The sequence below is a fragment of the Oncorhynchus nerka genome, linkage group LG13 (genome assembly GCF_034236695.1).
Source record: "Oncorhynchus nerka isolate Pitt River linkage group LG13, Oner_Uvic_2.0, whole genome shotgun sequence".
NCBI lineage: Eukaryota > Metazoa > Chordata > Actinopteri > Salmoniformes > Salmonidae > Oncorhynchus > Oncorhynchus nerka.
In genome coordinates this window covers 84,165,793-84,190,920 of record NC_088408.1, presented here as the reverse complement: position 1 = coordinate 84,190,920, position 25,128 = coordinate 84,165,793, and the positions used below count along the sequence as shown (strand labels likewise).

The following is a 25,128-nucleotide window of genomic DNA, read 5'->3' as shown; positions in this document are numbered from 1 at the left end:
TCAAACCAATCCTCCTGACCCTTCCATGTCCCCAACCTCGACAACTTAAAAATCACACGTGCTCAGGTTAGATCAGACCTAATCCACTCAATTAAATTAAGAAAAACAGAAACATTTTACATTTGACTAAAAATTAAAATGGAAATAATCTCAACAGAGAAAAATGTCCTCCTGTGTGCTACTTATATCCCCATACTTTAATGAAGACATCTTCTCCATCCTAGAGTGGGAGATCAACCATTTCCATCCCCAGGGACATGTACTAGTCTAACCTAAGTGCCAGAACTGGACCCTCCACACACAGGGGGATAAACACCTACCTGGAGGGGACTGCATTCCCTCCCAAATTATTTAACTTGTGTCAAATGTTTCGGGTAGCCTTCCACAAGCTTCCCACAATAAGTTGGGTAACTTCCTGACTGATGCCTTGAGATGTTGCTTCAATATATCCACATAATTTTCCTCCCTCATGATGCCTTGTATTTTGTGAAGTGCACCAGTCCTTCCTGCAGCAAAGCACCCCCACAACATGATGCTGCCATCCCTGTGCATCATGGTTGGGATGGTGTTCTTTGGCTTGCAAGCATCCCCCTTTTTCCTCCAAACATAATTATGGCCAAACAGTTCTATTTTTGTTTCATCAGACCAGAGAACATTTCTCCAAAAAGTACGATCTTTGTCCCCATGTGCAGTTGCAAACCGTAGTCTGGCTTTTTTTATGGCGGTTTTGGAGCAGTGGCTTCTTCCTTGTTGAGCGGCCTTTCAGGTTATGTCGATATAGGACTGTGGATATAGATACTTTTGTACATGTTTCCTCCAGCATCTGCACAAGGTCCTTTGCTGTTGTTCTGAGATTGATTTACACTTTTCACAACAAAGTACGTTCATATCTAGAAGACGCATCTCCTTCCTGAGCGGTATGATGGCTGCGTGGTCCCATGGTGTTTATACTTGCGTACTATTGTTTGTACAGATGAATGTGGTATCTTCAGGCGTTTGGAAATTGCTCCCAAGGATGAACCAGACTTGATGAGGTCTACAATTTATTTTCTGAGGTCTTGGCTGATTTCTTTTTGATTTTCCCATGATGTCAAGCAAAGAGGCACTGAGTTTGAAGGTAGGCCTTGAAATACATCCACAGGTACACCTCCAATTCACTCAAATTATGTCAATTAGCCTATCAGAAGCTTCTAAAGCCATGACATATTTTTATGGAATTTTCCAAGCTGTTTAAAGATACAGTCACCTTAGTGTATGTAAACTTCTGACCCACTGGAATTGTGATACAGTAATACGTGAAATAATCTGTCTGTAAACAATTGTTGGAAAAATTACCTGTGTCATGTACACAGTAGATGTCCTAACCGACTTAACAATTAATTTGTGGAGTGGTTGAAAAACTAGTTTTAAGACAAAAATAATGGTATTCCAAAATGGGTCCAGTAGCCAGAACAACAAATGCATATTCTATGCCATCAAAAGGAACGTAAAACTTGACATCCCAATTAGGATCTAGATAAAAGTACTTAAATCAGTTATAGAACCCATTGTCCTTTTATGGTTGTGAGGTCTGGGGTCCACTCACCAACCAATAATTCACAAAATGGGACAAACACCCAATTGAAAGCCACAAAAGATCTGTAAAATTCTACAACCACCTAAAAGGAAGCGATGCCCACACGTTACACTGCAAAGCCCTCCCCTACAGAGAGATGAACCTAGAGAAGATTCCCCTCAGCCAGCTGGTTTTGGGATTCTGTTCACAAACAGACTCCACAGATATCTAACAAGACACACAATCTATGGTGAAGGAATAGAATTAAGAATATATAAATATTTGAATGAGCAATGTCACAGCGGCACAGACCAAGATACAGTAGAGAAGGATAGAATACAGTATATACATATGAGATGAGTCATTCAAAATGTGTAAACATTATTAAAGTGACTAATGTTCCATTATTAAAGTGGCCAGTGATTTCAAGTGTATGTATATAGAGCAGCGGCCGCTGTGCTAGTGATGGCTGTTTAACAGTCTGATAGCCTTGATAGAAACTGTTTTTCAATCTCTCGAGCCCAGCGTTGATGCACCTGTACTGACCTCGCCTTCTGGATGGTAGAGGGGTGAACAGGCAGTGGCTCGGGTGGTTGTTGTCCTTGATAATCTTTTTGGCCTTCCTGTGACAATGGGTGCTGTAGGTGTCCTGAAGGGCAGGTAGCCTGCCCCCAGTGTTGCGTTCGGCAAACCCCACTTCCCTCTGGAGAGCCCTGCAGTTGCAGGTGGTGCAGTTGCCATACCAGGCATTGATACAGCCTGACAGGATGCTCTCGATTGTGCATCTGTAAAGGTTTGTGAGGGTTTTAGGTGACAAGCCAAATTTCTTCAGTCTCTTGAGTTTGAAGAGGCATTGTTGCGCCTTCTTCACCACACTGTCTGTGTGGGTGGACCATTTCAGTTTGTCAGTGATGTGTACACCAAGGAACTTGAAGCTTTCCACCTTCTCCACTGCGGTCCCGTCGATGTGGATAGGGGGGTGCTCCCTCTGCTGTTTCCTGAAGTCCACGATCAGCTCCTTAGTTTTTTTAACGTTTGGTGAGGGTTATTTTCCTGGCACCACACTCCCAGGGCCCTCACCTCCTCCCTGTAGGCTGTCTCGCCATTGTTGGTAATCAGGCCTACTACTGTTGTGTCGTCTGCAAACTTGATGATTGAGTTGGAGGTGTGTGTGGCCACGCAGTCATGGGTGAACAGGGAGTACAGGAGGGGGCTGAGCATGCATCCTTGTGGGGCCCCACTGTTGAGGATCAGCGAAGTGGAGGTGTTGTTTCCTACCTTCACCACCTAGGGGCGGCCCGTCAGAGAATACACAGTAGCAGAATACCTGACCACTGTGACAGACCCAAAATTAAGATAATCCTTGACTCTGTACAGACTCAGGGAGCATAGCCTTGCTATTGAGAGAGGCAGACCTGGCTCTCGAGAGAAGAAAGTCTGTGCCCACTGCCCACAAAATTAGGTGAAAACGAGGCTGCAATTCCTGACAAAGGTATGACCACACATTTTTCCCATACATCACACTGACCCAGAAAGAATTTGAAAACAAATCAAACGTTGATTTACTCCCATATCTGTTACACAAAATAACATGTGCAAATCGCAGCAGCAAGATTTGTGACCAGTTGTCATGAAAACAGGGCACAAACAACATTGTAAATACAAGCAATATTTATGTTTTATTGCTGATAACATACTTTATCCTCATGAAACCTTTATGCGTGCAATGTTTACTGTAAAAATTTATTTTGTTTCTTCTCACTTTTGTTGATTTGTTTATTTCAGTTGCTTTTCAAATGTAAATGTGTTTCCCATAGGGAGGGAGAGAAGGGGTGGGAGGTAGCGAGATGTAGATAGAGGGAGGGGTAGGGCGAGAGGGAGGGAGGGAGGGAAGGGTAGTGCGGGAGGGAGGGAGGGGTAGGGCGAGAGGGAGGTAGGGGTAGGGTGAGAGGGAGGGAAGGGTAGTGCGGGGAGGGAGGGAGGGAGGGGTAGGGTGAGAGGGGAGGGAGGGAGGGGTAGGGTGAGAGGGAGGGAGGGAGGGGTAGGGCGGGCGGGAGGGAGGGAGGGAGGGGTAGGGCGAGAGGGAGGTAGGGTGAGGGGTAGGGCGAGAGGGAGGTAGGGTGAGAGGTAGGGGCGGGTGAGAGGGAGGGAGGGAAGAGTAGGGTGAGAGGGAGGGAGGGGGTAGGGCGGGAGGGAGGGAGGGAGGGGTAGGGCGAGAGGGAGGTAGGGTGAGGGGTAGGGCGGGTGAGAGGGAGGGAGGGAAGGGTAGGGTGAGAGGGAGGGAGGGGTAGGGTGAGAGGGAGGGAAGGGTAGGGTGAGAGGGAGGGAAGGGTAGGGTGAGAGGGAGGGAGGGGTAGGGTGAGGGGAGGGAAGGGTAGGGTGAGAGGGAGGGAGGGGTAGGGAGGGAGGGGTAGGGTGAGAGGGAGGTAGGGGCGAGAGGGAGGTAGGGTGAGGGGTAGGGCGGGTGAGAGGGAGGGAGGGAAGGGTAGGGTGAGAGGGAGGGAGGGGTAGGGTGAGAGGGAGGGAAGGGTAGGGTGAGAGGGAGGGAAGGGTAGGGTGAGAGGGAGGGAGGGGTAGGGTGAGAGGGAGGGAAGGGTAGGGTGAGAGGGAGGGAGGGGTAGGGAGGGAGGGGTAGGGTGAGAGGGAGGTAGGGTGAGAGGGAGGGAAGGGTAGGTTGAGAGGGAGGGAGGGGTAGGGTGAGAGGGAGGGAGGGGTAGGGTGAGAGGGAGGGAGGGGTAGTGCACATCAAAGCGTTTCCACCGCCATTTCACACGTTTAATTTTACAGACCAAGAAAGAGTCACCTTGTCTAGGGTATTTTGTTTTGTCCACATTTTGAACATTTACCGACAAATTGTCTGTTTCCATCAGGCCTGTATTGACATTTTTTTTTTATCCAGCATAAGGTTGGACGGAAACCTGGTTGTAGGTAAGAGAAAGGCAGAGAGAAGGATGGAAAGAAACAAGGAATAACAACATCACTCAGTGATAGTGACCCCAGCACAGGGAAGACACACACACACAAAAAAGAATCAGGCCTGGCGCCACACTCGGTTTAACAGAATGGGGCCGTAGAGATGATCCATAGGTGATTATGTCTCAGCTAATGGGAGATAATTTCTCGCTTTGCTGATGATGGCAGAGATGGATGGGGTTATAAATATACACACACACACACACACACAACCATGTCAGCGCCAAGCCCTCCGTTACCTGGAGGAAACTCTGTGACCCCCCCAGCAACAACTGGACTGACCGAGAAAGAACATGATAAGGAGAAAGAGACAGAGATAGTAGTGAAAAGGAGACAGAGACAGCGAGAGTGATTCAGAGAGGGAGAAGGAGAAGGAGAGGGGGAGAGAGATTCAGAGAGCAGCAGAGGGAGAGGGAGACAGAGATTCAGATAGAGGCAGAGGGTGAAGGAGACAGAGCAAAAGAGATTCAAAGAAAGGGACAGAGAGAGAGGTTCAGAGAATAAGGCAGAGGGAGACAGACCTAGACAAGTAGAATATTGACAACCCTAAAGTCTACTTTATTAGCCAATACATGACTGAGCAATGTCATTAATGTCTTTAATATATGCTTTTTATAGTTGAGCTTTTTATGAATACAGCCAGCCTGTGTTAATGTCCCTCCACTCCAAGTCCTGATTATGAGTATGGGCCTCCTCCTTGTGAAATCCCCCTCTACAGAGATGGACAGAGGGCCACAGGACAGGTCCCTCTCTGTCTACAGAGATGGACAGAGGGCCACAGGACAGGTCCCTCTCTGTCTACAGAGATGGACAGAGGGCCACATGACAGGTCCCTCTCTGTCTACAGAGATGGACAGAGGGCCACAGGACAGGTCCCTCTCTGTCTACAGAGATGGACAGAGGGCCACAGGACAGGTCCCTCCCTCTCTGTCTACAGAGATGGACAGAGGGCCACAGGACAGGTCCCTCCCTCTCTGTCTACAGAGATGGACAGAGGGCCACAGGACAGGTCCCTCCCTCTCTGTCTACAGAGATGGACAGAGGGCCACAGGACAGGTCCCTCCCTCTCTGTCTACAGAGATGGACAGAGGGCCACAGGACAGGTCCCTCCCTCTCTGTCTACAGAGATGGACAGAGGGCCACAGGACAGGTCCCTCCCTCTCTGTCTACAGAGATGGACAGAGGGCCACAGGACAGGTCCCTCCCTCTCTGTCTACAGAGATGGACAGAGGGCCACAGGACAGGTCCCTCTCTGTCTACAGAGATGGGCCATTTAAAAAAAGTACTGCACTATGTATGTAATGGGGTGCTATTTGGGATGCAGTCTAGGTCCCACCTAACCCCAGATACTCCTGCCCCTGTTCCTCTCGCTCTCTCTGTGCTGTGTAGAACTTCTCCCGGGTGAAGATGCAGGTGACTATGTCTCTAGCCTCTCTGGTGGGGAAGTCCTCGGACTTCCATGAGGAGTACCTCCGCAGGTCCCTACGCACCATACTGGCCTATGCAGAGGAGGACACAGAGATGCAGAACACACCGCTGCCCTCACAGGTACACACACACACACACACACACACACACACACACACACAACACATGTTGATATCAACCCTGGTGTTATTGTGTAGGTGGATGAGCTGCTGAGGAACTTAAACAGTATCCTGTCAGACACGGTGAAGATGAGAGAGTTCCAGGAAGACCCAGAGATGCTCATGGACCTCATGTACAGGTACTCACTCACTCCCTCCTTCACTCCTGCTGTAGGGCTCTGTGTATGTTTCTCTCCTGGTTCCTATTCATTTCTTTGTGGATTGGTTTCTTCTCTGTTTGTTCCTCACTATGGAAACCATGTGGTAGCAGTTTGGGACATGTAAATCCATGTGTATGTAAATCCATACCGAGTTTGTGTGGGTGTGAATGCAGACTCTCTGTGCATGTGTCATTTGCTTACATTCTGCATGTCTACAAATACATTCTTGTTTTTCATTCTGCATAAGCCAAGCATCTGTAAAAGGTTATGAATTATTGAATTTACGTTATGCTACCTAAAACTGACTCCCATTCCTCCTCAAATCCTCCCTCACCCCAAACCATTCACTCACTGACCTCCCAGCCTAACAGGATGCAAGGAGAACACATTATTATAACTTATTATAACTGATTACAGGACCCGTATACACAAAGCTTCTAATCAGGTCCCACCGTCCGTTCATTACAATCTAAAAGGGAAAACTGATCCTAGATCAGCATTTCTTCTCTGAGAAGTTTTATGAATACAGTCCCAGATCTCCAGGAGTAACTAAGAGCTTGAGTACTGGGGTTGGTTTAGATTTCAGCATCACTCCCCCTCTCCCTCCTTCTGTCTCCAGGATAGCGAAGGGTTACCAGACGTCTCCTGACCTGAGGTTGACCTGGCTGCAGAACATGGCGGAAAAACACAAGAACAGGAAGTGTTTTACCGAGTCGGCCATGTGTCTGGTCCATGCTGCAGCCCTGGTGGCTGAATACCTCAGCATGCTGGAGGACCACAAATACCTACCTGTGGGCAGTGTCACCTTTCAGGTGTGTACCTAGACTGTTCACTCACTCACTCACTCACTCACTCACTCACCACTCACTCACTCACTCACTCACTCACTCACTCACTCACCACTCACCACCACCACCACCACCACCACTCACTCACCACCACCACCACCACCACCACTCACTCACTCACTCACTCACTCACTCACTCACTCACTAACTAACTAACTACTGACTATGGTCTGTTGCCATAAAGGGGAACTGTATACTCAATGTAATGTTTCATTGTTTGGCTGCTGTCTTGCTTACTCACTTCATGACTTCGTTTTTTGTGAAAAACAAAGCTGTCAGTAATACCTGATTGATGAATTGATTGATTCCCATTTGTAACATGCCGGATGAGTCTGATTGGTTGGTTGCTTCTATAGAACATCTCTCCCAATGTGCTGGAGGAGTCCGCGGTATCAGATGACATACTGTCCCCAGATGAGGACGGTGTCTGTTCAGGACAATACTTCACCACCAGTGGTCTGGTGGGCCTACTGAAGCAGGCTGCGGAACTCTTCAGCAACGTAAGACACACAAACAAACAAAAGCGGATCCTAAATAATGGTACTGCTGCACTCACATAAAGACACTCAACACTGGTGATAATAGTGTGTTGTTGCTTTGTTTTCAGGGTGGTCTGTATGAGACAGTGAATGAAGTGTATAAGATCATAATGCCTGTTCTGGAGGCTCACAGAGATTTCCGGGAGCTGGTCTCTACTCACGAGAAACTCCAGAGAGCCTTCGACAACATCATTCAGAAGGTACAGACAGACATCAGCGTGGACTACTCTATATGAAGGGATTACAGTCACAATACACATAAGTACTTAGAATTATAGTGAAATGATTACAGTTGGACATTGATGTGCTGTATTTGGAGGAAAGCTGTCTACCTATTTCCTTCACTCGGATGTTAATTATTCTTTTTTGTATATAATGTTACAAGTCGCTTTCACGTGTTTGTCGCGTCGCAGGGCCATAAGAGGATGTTTGGGACGTATTTCCGCGTGGGTTTTTATGGGGCCAAGTTTGGAGACCTGGACGAACAGGAGTTTGTTTACAAGGAGCCAGGGATCACCCACCTGCCAGAGATATCCCACAGACTGGAGGTAACTGAGAGAGAGCGTCTGCAGCCGTGTCTGTGCGTTCATGGGTGCATGCTTTTACTGCATGGATATAAAAACTGCATCTATTCAAATGAGTACTGCATTTATTCATATTAGTACTGCATTTATTCACATTAGTACTGCATTTATTCACAGGAGTACTGCATTTATTCATAGGAGTACTGCATCTATTCATAGGAGTACTGCATCTATTCATAGGAGTACTGCATCTATTCATAGGAGTACTGCATCTATTCATAGGAGTACTGCATCTATTCATAGGAGTACTGCATCTATTCATAGGAGTACTGCATCTATTCATAGGAGTACTGCATCTATTCATAGGAGTACTGCATCTATTCATAGGAGTACTGCATCTATTCATAGGAGTACTGCATCTATTCATAGGAGTACTGTATCTATTGGTGTTGTAGAACTTCTACAGTCAGTGTTTTGGCGATGCCCTGGAGATGATCAAAGACTCCAAAGACATAGACAGAAGCAAACTGGATGCTAACAAGGTACAGTATATGACAGTACACCACCAAACCATCCTGTGTTCCTGCTGTGTCTCTTTTCACTACCTTCTGACTTGCATAAAAGTAGAGATGCATCTAGTTGTTTGTGAATGTCAAATTATTGAGAGGAACATTCACAAACAACTAGATGGATCTCCACTTTTATCCCCTCACTCGCTTTTTCTCTCATTCTCCGCCCCTCCGTTCACTCTCTCTCTCTCTCTCTCCCTCCCACAGGCCTACATACAGATCACCTACGTGGAGCCCTTCTTTGATGACTATGAGATGAAAGACCGCCTGACCAACTTTGAGAAGAACTTCAACTTGCGTCGCTTCATGTACACCACGCCCTTCACAAAGGCCGGGCGGCCACGTGGTGAGCTCAACGAGCAGTACAAGAGAAAGACCATCCTCACCACCATGCACACCTTCCCCTACATCAAGACACGCATCAACGTCATCCAGAAAGAAGAGGTATGCTGGTAGAACAAAGCCTATTTAGACACGGCTTTTCAATATTGGGTTCAACTTTGCTTTTTGATCGTTAATGACTCTTAGCCAATTAGACAGATTTTTATTTTATTTTTTATCTGTCCAAATCTAACTTGTACCTTTTCACTTTCTTTGCCTCTCCTTCCTTCTCATCCTCCCATCCCCAAGTTTGACCTGACTCCCATTGAGGTGGCCATCGAGGACATGCAGAAGAAGACCAGGGAGTTAGCAGTAGCCACACACAGGGAGCGTCCCGATGCTAAGATGCTCCAGATGCTTCTACAGGGCTCTGTGGGAGCCACCGTCAACCAGGTACCTCCAGCCACCTGTCCTGACCCCAAAGGAATAAATGTTTCTGCGTCCCCCATACTGGCATTTTTAACATTAACATTACTGATTTGAAAGTTACTCATTGACTCCACACATCAAATGAAGAGAAAAAACAAATGTGAAAAGCCAACTGAAGAGATGGCATAGTGTATCTCGTAGGTGTGAGTTGTATTCTCCTGAATCCTCATCACTAACCTTGAGGAAACATCCAATCTAGGACGTTAGTAAGTAACTTGATAAAGAGCAGGTGGGAGACATGATACTTCAAAGAGTCCAGTTCAACCATAACATCGTCTGTACAGTGCCTCGGCTGATTCTGTTAAAACCGTCATTCACAACCTCTTCTTTCATGTCTGCGCTAAACACTGAAACCCTTTGATCTGATGGCTTACAGCTCCCGTCAAACGTTGGCTAAACGCTAAAGTAATGATGTAGTTACACCAGGCTCCAGCTCTCTTTTGTATAGTCTATTCTGAGAGCAACCTTAATGTTCATGCTGTCCATAAACAAACACAGCCCTGGGCCTAATCAGTAGAGAGGGATGGCTCCCCGCTGTCCGTCCGTCTCTCCAGGCCCTAGTCTAGCACATGTGTTTGCGAATGAACCCCGATGAGCATTCTAATGCCTGGCCATGTGAGCGTGCTGTGGTTTCATGATAAATATAAGTTAGGATAACACGATCCCAGAGAGGGAATGAATGGGAGCCAAATGGCTGCTTGTAGGCAGGGTTAGTGGTGACATTAGCCACACAGCGATCAGGCTAATCAGGGTCTCCTTCATCTGATCTCTTCCTTATGTCCTGGCTGAACAGTGTGGCCTTTGGACACTTTGGCTGCGTATCATATGGCACCATATTCCTTATGTAATGGGCTCTGGTCTAAAGAAGTCCACTATCTATGAAATAGGGGGCTGTTTGGAACACGTTCATTACTAAGCATTCAGTTAGTTTCCTCTAATGAAAGTCATTACTGAGTATTCAGTTAGTTTCCTCCAATGAAAGTCATTACTGAGTATTCAGTTAGTTTCCTCCAATGAAAGTCATTACTGAGTATTCAGTTAGTTTCCTCTAATGAAAGTCATTACTGAGTATTCCGTTAGGAAGTAGTTTCCTCTAATGAAAGTCATTACTAAGTATTCAGTTAGGAAGTAGTTTCCTCTAATGAAAGTCATTACTGAGTATTCCATTAGGAAGTAGTTTCCTCTAATGAAAGTCATTACTGAGTATTCAGTTAGGAAGTAGTTTCCTCTAATGAAAGTCATTACTAAGTATTCAGTTAGGAAGTAGTTTCCTCTAATGAAAGTCATTACTGAGTATTCAGTTAGGAAGTAGTTTCCTCTAATGAAAGTCATTACTGAGTATTCGGTTAGTTTCCTCTAATGAAAGTCATTACTGAGTATTCAGTTAGGAAGTAGTTTCCTCTAATGAAAGTCATTACTGAGTATTCAGTTAGGAAGTCCTTTCCTCTAATGAAAGTCATTACTGAGTATTCAGTTAGGAAGTTGTTTCCTCTAATGAAAGTCATTACTGAGTATTCAGTTAGGAAGTCCTTTCCTCTAATGAAGTTTCCTCTAATGAAAGCAAGGCATTCATCATTGCTCCCCTCTTTTCCTTCCATCCTTCACGCTCTCTCTCTCTGTGTGTGTGTGTGTGTGTGTGTGTGTGTGTGTGTGTGTGTGTGTGTGTGTGTGTGTGTGTGTGTGTGTAGGGACCGTTGGAGGTGGCCCAGGTCTTTCTGAATGAGATCCCAGCAGACCCCAAGCTCTTCCGCCACCACAACAAACTGCGCCTGTGTTTCAAAGAGTTCATCATGAGGTGAGAGCCAAACCAAACACTACCGTGCAACTGCAATCCACGCCTGCCAGCCAGTGATGAGAAACACATCAAACTTACACTTTGTGCTCTCACTTTTGATCTTGCTCTGACACTTGTTTTGGGTGCAGTTCCATCCTCCATCTTTTCCCCAAAGTGTACACTCGTTTTCAATGCCGGCAATAGTACATTTTGTGGTGGAATACAGTGAGGGAAAAAAGTATTTGATCCCCTGCTGATTTTGTACGTTTGCCCACTGACAAAGAAATGATCCGTCTATAATTTTAATGGTAGGTTTATTTGAACAGTGAGAGACAGAATAACAACAAAAATAATCCAGAAAAACGCATGTCAAAAATGTTATAACTTGACTTGCATTTTAATGAGGGAAATAAGTATTTGACCCCCTCTCAGCCAGAAAGGTTTCTGGCTCCCAGGTGTCTTTTATACAGGTAACGAGCTGAGATTAGGAGCACACTCTTAATGGGAGTGCTGCTAATCTCAGTTTGTTACCTGTATAAAAGACACCTGTCCACAGAAGCAATCAATCAGATTCCAAACTCTCCACCATGGCCAAGACCAAAGAGCTCTCCAAGGATGTCAGGGACAAGATTGTAGACCTACACAAGGCTGGAATGGGCTACAAGACCATCGCCAAGCAGCTTGGTGAGAAGGTGACAACAGTTGGTGCGATTATTCACAAATAGAAGAAACACAAAAGAATTGTCAATCTCCCTCAGCCTGGGGCTCCATGCAAGATCTCACCTCGTCGAGTTGCAATGATCATGAGAACGGTGAGGAATCTGCCCAGAACTACACAGGAGGATCTTGTCAATGATCTCAAGGTAGCTGGGACCATAGTCACCAAGAGGTAACACACTACTCCATGAAGGACTGAAATCCTGTAGTGCCCACAAGGTCCTCCTGCTCAAGAAAGCACATATACATGCCCTTCTGAAGTTTGCCAATGAACATCTGAATGATTGAGGACAACTGGGTGAAAGTGTTATGGTCAGATGAGACCAAAATGGAGCTCTTTGGCATCAACTCAACTCACCGTGTTTGGAGGAGGAGGAATGCTGCCTATGGACCCAATAACACCAACACACCATCAAACATGGAGGTGGAAACATTATGCTTTGGGGGTGTTTTTCTGCTAAGGGGACAGGACAACTTCACCGCATCAAAGGGACGATGGACGGGGTCATGTACCGTCAAATCTTGGGTGAGAACCTCCTTCCCTCAGCCAGGGCATTGAAAATGGGTCGTGGTTGGGTATTCCAGCATGACAATGACCCAAAACACATGGCCAAGGCAACAAAGGAGTGGCTCAAGAAGAAGCACATTAAGGTCCTGGAGTGGCCTAGCCAGTCTCCAGACCTTAATCCCATAGACAATCTGTGGAAGGTTCGAGTTGCCAAACGTCAGCCTCGAAACCTTAATGACTTGGAGAAGATCTGCAAAGAGGAGTGGGACAAAATCCCTCCTGAGATGTGTGCAAACCTGGTGGCCAACTACAAGAAACATCTGACCTCTGTGATTGCCAACAAGGGTTTTGCCACCAAGTACTAAATCATGTTTTGCAGGGGGGTCAAATACTTATTTCCCTCATTAAAATGCAAATCAATTTATAACATTTTTGACGTGTTTTTCTGTATTTTGTTGTTGTTATTCTCTCTCTCACTGTTCAAATAAACCTACCATTAAAATTATAGACGGATCATTTCTTTGTCAGTGGGCAAACGTACAAAATCAGCAGGGGATCAAATACTTTTTTCCCTCACTGTATATATTTCTGGCATTAATGGTTTGAAATAGTTTTAGTGGTACTGTTGCATGGTACTATTGGGCTCCCGAGTGGCGCAGTGGTCTAAGGCACTGCATCTCAGTGCTAGAGGTGTCACTATAGACACCCTGGTTCAAATCCAGGCTGTATCACAACCGGCCACAATTGGCCCCGCGTCGTTTGGTTGGTGTAGGCCTTCATTGTAAATAAGAATTTGTTCTTAACTGATTTGCCTAATTAAATAAATACAAATGATAATTATACAAAATGGTGGACATGGAAAAGCAAGCGAATGACAGTAAAAACCAGCTATGTATGCACTCATCTGTCTTGGTATTGTGTTATTACTGGAATACATTCCTAGGTGATACTGAAGGACTCTAGACGTGATTTAATACAACAACAGGACAGGCGTATTAACTTGTTTCCCCTTTAATATCACTCAGCAGCGTGGAACAGAAAAACGTTATTGTTCCCTGGGGACTTTCATTTTAGTTAGAATATTTGAAACATAATTTAAACCAACCGTCTAAACGGATGAGGCAGGGACTATGGTGATTTGGTCCAGGGAGTGTGTCTCTGTGTGCGAGTGTGTATGTGTGTCTCGTATCGTTTGCCTCCAAAAGGTGGCTTTCATTTGGGAACCCTCATGTCACATTCCAACTACGTTGATTGCTGCAAGCAGGCCAGCAGATATTTACCGTCATTTCAGAAACGTTTATTTTCTTCCATAATCCATGCAAGTTTGCACGAGCTCATTATATTCCAAGTATCCACTTCTCAAGCTGCTATTTGGGCTGGAAGGACGATGGCTAGCTAGTAGCAACACATCAACTGAGGTTTTTCGGGGGGGGAGTGAAATGCTTTTTCCCCCCCAGCCCCCTTTTTTTCAGCAGTCCCTATGCATTTACTGTATTCTGTTAGATTATATTTTTCATATTACTTGCATTAAAAGGGGAGAGAAGTGCAACCATGTGTTTTATAAGCATCCTCATATTTCCATTTCCTTCTGCCTCGTTCATCCATTATGTATGTTGTAATTGTGACTGCGGGCAGACCAGGCCCCGTACCGTACCTGTCCTCTGAAATGAGGTTCAACCACAGGGTACTGTGTTTGGGCATGGATCACTATACTCCCTGCCACTCTCAGCACAGTACTACAAGATACACTTTCCTTCCTTGAGCTACCCTGTACTAAAAAAGGAAGCAAGGCTCAGAGAAAGACTGAACATCTAATACAGGTGGACACACAGGTTGCTTAATAAGGTGAAATGATTATTAAATGCCAATGTGAACTGATTTGGGGACAAATCCATGTCGGTCACATAGTTCGTTCAGGAAATAAACTGAAATGCATGAAAAGAAAATAAGGAAATGAAATGGATGCATGAACATCCTCATGAAGATGAATGAAAAGTAATGTCAGTGTTGAGTGATGAAAGTGAGGAGAGGAACTCATTCAAGACTTGAGACACAGCCCACAGTATGGTTATATCCCAAATGGTACCATATTCCCTACAGTGTATATAGTGCACTACTTTATGGACCCTGGTCTACTGTATATGGGGAATAGGGTTCCATTTTGGACACGTTCTATGTCCCCCCCCCCTGTTCCTCTGTAGGTGTGGTGAGGCTGTGGAGAAGAACAAGCACCTGATCACGTTAGACCAGAAGGAGTACCAACAGGAGTTGAAGAAGAACTACAACCGTCTGAGAGAGAACCTGCGTCCCATGCTGGAGAGGAAGATACCCGAGCTCTACAAACCCATCAAACCACGCCTGGTGAACAGGTAACGGATCATCAAAGTGCGCAATGCAGGGTGGAGTCCATTCGGGCCCAAATGTGAGGGGAAATGTTTGGAAACTGAGGAGGTTTAGGTTTCATCCCAAATGGCACCCTATACCACTATGGCCCCTGGTCCAAAGTAGTGCACTACTGTATATAGAGAAAATAGTTCCATTTGGAACACCACTGATACCTGAATATTTTTTTAAAGAATGTTAGTTTTAGTTTCATGTTAATCCTATTACCAGTCTTGCTTGCTTATGTCATCTGAAAGAATCTGACAGCTGCTGTGTTGTATTTTCATGTTGCCTATGCCCCCATGCAAATGTAATTGAATAGTTTCCTCTCCTCCTCTCTCTCCTCCTCCTCCTCATCTTCTCTGCTGTCCCATCCAAAGGGATTCCGTCAAGCGGCTCAGTTTCCGCAGAGCACCTGAGGAAATCTCCTGAGACGGCCAGACAGACTTCTCTATCTGAGGGAATGCTCCAGAGGCCAGAGAAAAAAGGATGCTGTAAAAGTAGAAAAGGCGGCAAAGGGAAGAGGGAGAGCAGAAGGGAGCTAGCAGTCCTCATTCACCATGGAAGAGCAGTACTGTACACATGATTACACGGAGGACTTACAATAATATCTGAATCAATAACACAACATTGCTAGTTCTCTTGAGTTCTATGATTACTGCTAGTCCTAACGATGCTGCAAACTACTGTGGGTTTGAGAAAGACGAGTACAAGTTCCACATTTAAGGGATACTTCAGGATGTTGGCAATGAAGCCCTTTATCTACTTCCCCAGAGTCAAATGAACTTGTGGACACCATTTTTATGCCTCTGTGTGCAGCTTGAAGGAAGTTGCTAACTAGCGTTAGTTCAACTGCCAACTAGCGTTAGCGCAATGACTTGATGTCTTTGGTAACTGTTGGCATGCTAGTAGATGGGTCAAAGACGTATAAGGTTTTCAAAGTAGCAAAAAAACAAAACAGCAATTACAATTCCTTAAAAGGCTTTTTTAAATGTTAATTGGAGTGTCACCTATGCCCATATTAGTTATATTCAAGAATAAAGCCAATAATTAATTTTTATTGTGATTTCAAATAAATGTACCTTACTGTTTTTTATTTGATACATTTTTTTGCCCATTTTTCATAATCACAAGGTTAAATATCCATGCTTAGACTGGCAGAAATAGAACTACCCCGAAAAAAATACATTTTATTTTGAATACCACATATGTGATGTGCCACGGGTACAACTCAAAATATGTTGCAGGTTTTTTACAAAAACCTCCTGCCTTACACTGAAAAAAATGCAAAAATCTATGAAAATATCTTTAATTCATGCTTTGAGATTTTTGTCTCTGAGTCAACAAAACAAAGTTATTGTATTTTAATATAAAATACTGGTGTTATACTCTATGAAAATATTTTGTTACCCTGAATGACACTGGCACAGAATAGGATTTGCATCCATTAAATATTATTAATCTATTAATAGTAGGCTATACTATGATAACACTGAATCAAAGTTTAAAAGTTAAATCAACTCCCTCTCCCTTTCTCTCTCAAACATGGTTTGTTACTATTTTGTTGCTAATGTTAATAATAATAATTTTACTATAATTTGAGAATGTGGCAACACTTTACGTTGCATTAAGTTGCATTATTGCACGATTATTACATGATAGTTAATGTTGTAATTATGCATTGTTACACTCTAACTGGTAAATGTATATTCAATGCAGGTACACAAATGCAATTTCAAGATGCCTACACAAAATGGCTACATAAAATGCTCATCAACCTACTTCAATTCAAACTTGTATAGTCTAGATATTTCATAAAGTGTCCCATATGCGAAGCAGCTATTAATGATTATAATTCATGATCCATTTGGAATCCATAATTATGTGTGGGTGTGCATAATATTATATTAACCAATATAATCCATCAGTTATACCTTAACTGCGATGCAATAAAACATAACTACAGTGTAATAATGTAACTTAATGTTAAGCGTTATCCACCCAGATTTATATCCTATTATATCCTATTCTGTTGCTGACAGTAGCATGAAAACAATACCTTTTGTATTTGCATTTATTATGGTTCCCCATTAGCTGCTGACAAACAGCAGCTACTCTTCCTGGTGTCCAACAAAATTAAGGCAGATTATACCATTTTAAAAACATTACAATACATTCACAGATTTCACAACACACTGTGTGCCCTCAGGCCCCTTCTCCACAACTACCACATATCTACAGTACTAAATCCATGTGTATGTATAGTGCGTATGTTATCGTATGCATGTGTCTGTGCCAATGTTTGTTGTTTCACAGTCCCCGCTGTTCCACAAGGTGTTTTTCTATCTAATTTTACTGCTTGTGTCAGTTACTTGATGCGGAATAGAGTTCCATGTAGTCATGGCTCTATGTAGTACTGTGTGCCTCCCATAGTCTGTTATGGACTTGGGGACTGTGAAGAGATCTCTTGTGGGGTATGCATGGGTGCAAGCTGTGTGCCAGTAGTTTAGACAGACAGCTCGGTGCAGTCAACATGTCAATACCTCTCCTAAATAAAAGTAGTGATGAAGTCAATCTCTCCTCCACTTTGAGCCAGGAGAGATTGACATGCATATGATTAATATTAGCTCTCTGTGTACATCCAAGGGCCAGCTGTGCTGCCCTGTTCTTTTCATTTTATTTTTTTGTGGCACCTGACCACACGACTGAACAGTAGTCAAGGCGCGACAAAACTAGGGCCTGTCGGACCTGCTTTGTTGATAGTGTTGTTAAGAAGGCAGAGCATTGCTTTATTATATACAGACTTCTCCCCATCTTAGCTACTACTGCATCAATATGTTTTGACCATGACAGTTTACAATCTAGGGTTACTCCAAGCAGTTTTGTCATCTCAACTTGCTCAATTTCCAAATGATGTATTACAAGATTTAATTGAGGTTTAGGGTTTAGTGAGTGTTTTGTTCCAGATACAATGCTATAAATATTTAGGGCTAACTTATTCCTTGCCAACCACTCTGAAACTAACTGCAGCTCTTTGAGTGTTGCAGTCATTTCAGTCACTGTAGTAGCTGATGTGTATAGTGTTGAGTCATCCGCATACATAGACACTCTGGCTTTACTCAGGGTCAGTGGTATGTCATTACTAAAAATGGAAAAAAGCAAGGGGCCTAAACAGCTACTCTGGGGAATTCCTGATTCTACCTGGATTATGTTGGAGAGGCTTCCATTAAAGAACACCCTCTGTGTTCTGTTAGACAAGTAACTCTTTATCCACATTATAGCAGTGGGTGTAAAGCCATAACACGTACGTTTTTCCAGCAGCAGACTATCAATAATGTCAAAAGCTGCACTGAAGTCCAACAAGACACAATCATTTTATCATCAATTTCTCTCAGCCAATCATCAGTCATTTGTGTAAGTGCTGTGCTTGTTGAGTGTCCTTCCCTGTAGGCATACTGAAATTCTGTTGTCAATTTATTTACTTTACTGAATGACATTGATGAAGCGCGGAAGTCCGGACAAAAGTTATTCAAGTTAAATATTTTTTAGATACAGTATGTCGCCCATTATTCTATATATTGTTGCAAACACTAACACAATTATGCCATGGGTGTTCATTTACATTTTTAGGATGAATTTCTACATTTTAAAAACACTTTTGTCATTCAAATTTTAACCTGGACAGTTACACTGAAGGATATTTTGTCACTTTAGAGCTCATTAACTCACTTAATTTAATAGTTTGCAACACAAATATTTCTGGGTCAAAAGAAGGGTAAGAGTTGTGTGATTTAATATTATATATGTCTTTTTATGTTAAATGAATGGCCTTTGGACACAAAATGTACATGTCTCGTCATTGACCCAGATACCAGTAATTGCGGTAAGGCTAGTTAGAATTGGCTCGCAAAACTACCTCCAGCTTCCTTCATACTGGATGCAAAGACATAAAAATGGTGGTATCCATGAGTTCATCTGACTGAGGAAGTAGATAAAGGGCTTCATTGTCAAAATCCCAAAGTATCCCTTTAAGGTCCTTGCAGGTCCAGGGAAGTGTGTGTGTGTGTGTGTGTGTGTGGACGTGTTCAGTTATTCTTGTGGGGACCAGAAATCCCTGCAAGAATAGTAAACAAACAAAAATTTGACCAACTGGGGACATTTTATTAGTCCCCACAAGGTCAAATTTCTAGGGGGTTTAGGGTTAAGGTTAGAATTAGTGTTAGAACTATGTTAAGGGTTAGGAGCTAGGGTTAGGGGTTAAGGTTAGGTTTTTGGGTTAAGGTTAGGGGAAGAGTACGGATTAGGTTTAGGGGTTAGGGAAAATATGATTTTGAATGGGGTAGAATTGTGTGTCCCCACATGGTTAGCTGTGCAAGACTGTGTGTGTTTACTTTTTGTTATTGTCCTGATAAATCACTCTGTTCTGACTCGTGACTGATGATAAATCACTCTGTTCTGACTCGTGACTGATGATAAATCACTCTGTTCTCCAATTTATGATCAATAACTGATGATAATTTACTCTGTTCTCTGCAAAGGGGAATCTGTACTTGCACTCGTATGTGTACAACCCTACAGACTCTCACACTGTAAACATGTAGTTCCTCAGTTAACTCGTGATGCTAGATTTGTTATATATGTTTGTTAGACATAATTGGCTGTGTAGATACTCATGGAGATTAATTTATTATGAGTTCACAAATTAGTCATGGTACATACAGTGCCTTCAGAATGTAGTCATACCCTTTAACTTATTCCACAGTTTGTTGTTGCAGCCTGAATTCAAAATTGATTAAATATTTTTTTTTCCTCACCCATCTACACACAATATCCTATAATGACAAAGTGAAAACATGTTTTCAGACATTTTTGCCAATTTATTGAAAATTAAATACAGAATTTTACAGAACACATCCCTGGGCCTTCAATGACCTTAAAGGGATACTTTGGGATTTTGGCAATGAAGCCCTTTATCTACTTACATAGGTATTCACACCCCTGAGTCAAGCACCTTTGGCAGTGATTACAGCTGTGTCTTTCTGGGTCTCTACAAGCTTTACACACCTGGATTGTGCAACATTTGCCCATTATTCCTTTCAAAATTCTTCAAGCTCTGTCAAATTAGTTGTTGATCATTGGTAGACAACCATTTTCAAGACAAGTAGATTTAAGTCACTGGAACTCTTCTTGGTAAGCAACTCCCGTGTAGATTAGGCCTTGTGTTTTAGGTTATTGTCCTGCTGAAAGGTGAATTCATCCTCCAGTGTCTGGTGGAAAGCAGACTGAACCAGGTTTTCTAGGATCTTGCCTGAAAACTCCTCAGTCCTTAACGATTACAAGCATACCCATAACTTGATACAGCCACCACTGTACTTGAAAAAATGGAGAGTGGTACTCCGTAATGTGTTGTATTGGATTTGCCCCAAACATAACACTTTGTTTTGGAATATTTTTATTCTTAGGCTTCATTCTTTTTACTCTGTCAATTAGGTTAGTATTGTGGAGTAACTACAATGTTGTTGATCCATCCTCAGTTGTTTCCTGTCACAGCCATTAAACTCTGTAACTGTTTTAAAATGACCATTGGCCTCATGATGAAATCTCTGAGCGGTTTTCTTTTCTCTCCGGCAACTGAGTTAGGAAGAACGCCTGTATCTTTGTAGTGACTGGGTGTATTCATACACCATTGATAGTGTAATTAATAAGGGATATTCTATCTTTATTTTTTCATTTTATTTACCCATCTACCATTGTTTGCAAAGCATTGTAAAATCTCCCTGGTCTTATGGTTGAATCTGTGTTTGAAATTCACTGTTCGACTAAGCAACCTTTACAGATAATTGAATATGTGGGGTACAGCAATGAGGTAGTCATTAAAAAATCCTGTTAAACCCTGTTAGTCCATGCAACTTATTATGAATTCATATAGGCTTGCCATAACAAAGCGGTTGAATACTTGAGACATTTCAGCTTTTCATTTTAATTAATTTGTAAAAATGTCCCAAAACATAATTCCATTTTGACATTATGGTGTATTGTGTGTTTGTGTAGGCCAGTGATTTTTTTTCTTCTGTTCTCTAAATAATCCATTTTACTTTCGGGCTATAACAAAAACAAATTGGAAAAAGTCCAAGGGTGAGAATACTTTCTGAAGGCACTGTATAACTTAACTAAGGCCACCAACCAAACCCAAGTGGCATATCTGGATTTGCACAGAGAGAAATAATAGATGAATGTTTACAGTTATGATACATTTTGTAATTTTCCTAATGAAAATATATATTTGAGATAATATACAGTATCAGTTTAGTTGCCAATAACAATATTGAAACAATTGTGGTTACTATGACTGAATGTGACAAAGTCAAGGCACATATCAATACAGTTAAAATACTTATGGAAAAAAATGATGTATTAGGATGCCAACGTACAATATATTTACTGTATGAACAAGATAGGTTTTCAAGTATGCCCAGGCTCTTAGTCTTGTCTGTTTGTTGACATCATGTTGTAGGACCTCATGCATTCCAATAAAGAAATCCTTTGTAATACTACTAGGAAAACTCAATACTCTGATGCTAAATACTTATGGGCATTCATTCACATTCTATTGTGTTCTGTTACAATGAAGCTGCAAAGTAGTACATTAAGGCTGTGTTTACACAGGCAGCCCAATTCTGATATTTTTTCCACTCATTGGTCTTTTGACCAATCACATCAGATCTTTTCACATCAGATCTTTTTCAGAGCTAATCTGATAGGTCAGAATACCAATGAGTGAAAGGAAATGATCCGAATTGAGCTGACCATGTAAACGCAGCCTAAGTGACGGTGAGTATAGGCTACAGTGGTCTATCAATAATCACTGGAAACCTTGTTTTTCCTTTTCATGTGTTTTTCTTCTTCAGTGCTTTATTGGAGATGTGGGATTTTAGATCATTGTCATGCACACATCAATGTCATGCACATATATCAATGACATGCACTTGAAGCAATTAAACTTAAAATATGTCATCTTCCCTGTGGTCATTGTTCCTCCACTTATCACTACATTATCATTAGACCTACAGTAGCGTAGGCCTAGAGGACTCATGTTGCAAAATATAAACTTTCCTCATTAGTGGCAAATGTTGGATCACTATCCACCTCCAGTTACATGGATGACGATTGAATTGGAATGTGAAGCTAAGTACTGTAGCTTTAGAAGGTACAGAATATACTGTAGATCTAGGTAGATTCGCAGTATCCCTCTGCTGACCACTACACTCAGATAGGCAACCTCATCTTATTGTGCTCGAGCTGCTTTATATACAGTGCCATCGGAAAGTATTCAGACTTTTTCCACATTTTGTTACATTATAGAATAAGTCTGTAACGTATTACTTTTTCCCCCATCAATCTACACACAACACCCCGTAATGACAAAGCAAAAACTGTTTAAAAAACCAAAAACATTTTGGCTTTTTTTAATTTTTATTTTTGAACTGTTATTACATTCACATAAGTATTCAGGATAGTTAAGGTAATTTATACATGTACAGCAGATAGGAGTGAAGTGATTATGCATAGATAATAAACAGCGAGTAGCAGCAGTCAATGTAAATAGTCCGGGTGGCAATTTGATTAGCAGTCTTATAGCTTGGAGGTTGAAGCTGTTGAGGAGCCTTTTGGACCTAGACTTGGCACTCTGGTACCGCTTGCCATGTGGTAGCAGAGAGAACAGTTTTGACTTGGGTGACTGGAGTCTTTGACTATTTTTTGGGGCCTTCCTCTGACACCGCCTAGTATATAGGTCCTGGATGGCAGGAAGCTTGGCCCCAGTGATGTACTGGGCTGTACGCACTACCCTCTGTAGCGCATAACGGTCAGAGGCCAAGCAGTTGCCATACAAGGCAGTGATGCAACCGGTCAGGATGCTCTCGATGGTGCAGCTGTTGAAATTTTTTGAGGATCTGGGGACCCATGCCCAATCTTTTCAGTCTCCTGAGGGGGAAAAGGGGTTGTCGTGCCCTCTTCACGGCTGTCTTCGTGTGTTTGGACCATGATTATTTATTAGTGATGTGTACACCAAGGAACTTGAAACTCTCGACCAGCTCCACTACAGCCGATGTTAATGGGGGCCTGTTCGGCCCTCCTTTTTCATGTTTCATTAGCTGAAATACAAAATCCCAGAGATTTCCCATTTTATTTAGCAAAAATGTTGTGCACATTTGTTTAAATCCCTGTTAGTGAGTGTTTCTCCTTAGCCAAGATAATCCATCCATCAAGAAGCTGATTAAACATTATGATTATTACACAGGTGCACCTTGTGCTGGGGGCAATAAAAGGCCCCTCTAAAATGTGCACTTTTGTCACACAACACAATGCCACAGATGTCTCAATTTTTTAGGGAGCGTTCAATTGGAATGCTGACTGCAAGAATGTCTGAGAAGTATATTTATTTCTGTATTAAGGCCATTTTGTGGGGGAAAACTAATTCTGTTTGGCTGGGCCTGGCAACCCAGTGGGTGGGGTGGGTGGCCCACCCATGGCTGCATCCCTACGAGTCATGTGAAATCCACAGATTAATTATTTCAAATATGCTTTACATTCATAAATATCTAAAGAGGGGATCATCAGTCTGTTTTTCATTTAATGATCAGTAACAAACCAAACAATTCTCACAAGGCATGATCATCCTTGCATTTTAATGGTGATTTATATTTTTTCCCATCTCTCACCACCCATGTAAGAATCCTAATATGGAGCATACCATAATATAATATACTGTATGAATCAGAGGAGGCTGGTGGGATGAGCTATAGGAGGACAGGTTCATTTTAATGGCTGGAGGGAAATTAATAGAAACCACGTTTGACTCCATTCCCGCCATTATTACAATGAGCTCGTCCTCCAATAGCTCCTCCCACCAGTCTCCTCTGATATGAATATGTGAAAAACAAGTAAGAGATTAGGCTACAGTCTTCAATGAATCAAAATGCCTCAATGGTGGAAATACCTTCAACTAGTGAGTGGCAACCCAAAGTGTGTGGGTGGAGTATTCATTATTGTAGGCTGCCTACTCATTACATAAAGGTTTAGGACTCTGCTGTCGAATTCCATCTGGAATTTTTTCTTTGTTCTTAAGGCTAGATGTCTTTGCAGGAGTGATCTAAACCTCTTTGATGTGCAGATGATAGTCAATCCTGTCACAAAGGAAGGATCATTAAAGGAAAATACCACTCAAAAACGACTGTATATTTTGGTATTTATTTCATTAGTTCGCTCCCACTTGGCACAGACGTCAATTCTACGTCTATTCCACATTGGTTCACCGTCTGGGTGCCCAGTTGATATAGTCCCAAAATGTTTTGCATGTCAACAATCATGTTTTCAAGATATAGAACTTTCAAAAAAAGTGTCACAGTATGATGCAAAACATTTTGGGACTGTATCAACAGTACACTGATGAAACAAATACCAAAATATAGTTTTTTTTGTGGAATTTTCCTTTAATGTGGATCATCAGGTCCAGTTTGATCTTAATCACAGACTTATGAGCTCGGTGACTGCCTTTAAGCATAGCCCACTACTTAAAATCACATTTTATTTGTCACTTGCGTTAACAACAGTGAAATGCTTACTCACAGGCCCTTCCCAACAATGCAGAACAAATTAATATAGAAACAGTAGAAAAAATAGATTAAAAAAACCCAACAACACAGGAATAAATACAGATGGTATGTCTCCACAAGTTACTGTTTTCACATTACTCAGTGAAGCAGATATTCAACCTGTCACTGCACCACCACCAGTACAACTGTCACTAGCCCAATTACTGATTACTGAATACTGATAAATAACCACATTCCATGATAACAGATAGTAGCAAATTTGTGAGGTAGCCCAAGTGGGACTCAAACCTGCAACCTTGCACCTTCCAGCTTTTCCAATAACACATTGCCAAAATAACCTAAAGCGTCATATCAAGATCAGCCACCCAGGCCATACATTTGCACCGAGGGTGGTGCTTGCCAGCTCTGTCTCTGTGTGTCAGTGTGATTTTATTCCATTACTTACTTTTGGAGAGACGTGTGAGGAATTCACACTGTAAAGTGTAATTGCAGTTTTGGCCTGCCAAGCCTCCATAACCCTGGGCCCGGAGCACGGCAAATGTAAATGGTAGCTAGAGGTTGTAACAGC

At 42.7% G+C, this 25,128-nt stretch overlaps 1 protein-coding gene across 7 annotated transcripts in view; it reads left to right on the top strand.

Moving 5' to 3' along the window:
* Positions 1–21,960, top strand: part of LOC115140696 (dedicator of cytokinesis protein 8-like) — a 90,047-nt gene extending 68,087 nt beyond the window's left edge. For 6 of the 7 annotated variants that reach the window (XM_065026774.1, XM_065026771.1, XM_065026772.1 and 3 more), the window contains 12 exons: positions 5,918–6,076; positions 6,154–6,254; positions 6,895–7,087; positions 7,480–7,623; positions 7,731–7,862; positions 8,076–8,210; positions 8,642–8,728; positions 8,963–9,199; positions 9,386–9,529; positions 11,254–11,360; positions 14,766–14,933; positions 15,327–21,960. In XM_065026774.1, coding sequence (XP_064882846.1) covers positions 5,918–6,076; positions 6,154–6,254; positions 6,895–7,087; positions 7,480–7,623; positions 7,731–7,862; positions 8,076–8,210; positions 8,642–8,728; positions 8,963–9,199; positions 9,386–9,529; positions 11,254–11,360; positions 14,766–14,933; positions 15,327–15,378 — 1,659 coding nt within the window. In that variant the 3' untranslated portion in view covers positions 15,379–21,960. Of the gene's footprint in view, positions 1–5,917; positions 6,077–6,153; positions 6,255–6,894; positions 7,088–7,479; positions 7,624–7,730; positions 7,863–8,075; positions 8,211–8,615; positions 8,729–8,962; positions 9,200–9,385; positions 9,530–11,253; positions 11,361–14,765; positions 14,934–15,326 lie in introns of those variants that run through there. The other variant, XM_065026776.1, reaches the window with a different exon arrangement.
* Positions 21,961–25,128: the final 3,168 nt, after the last annotated feature.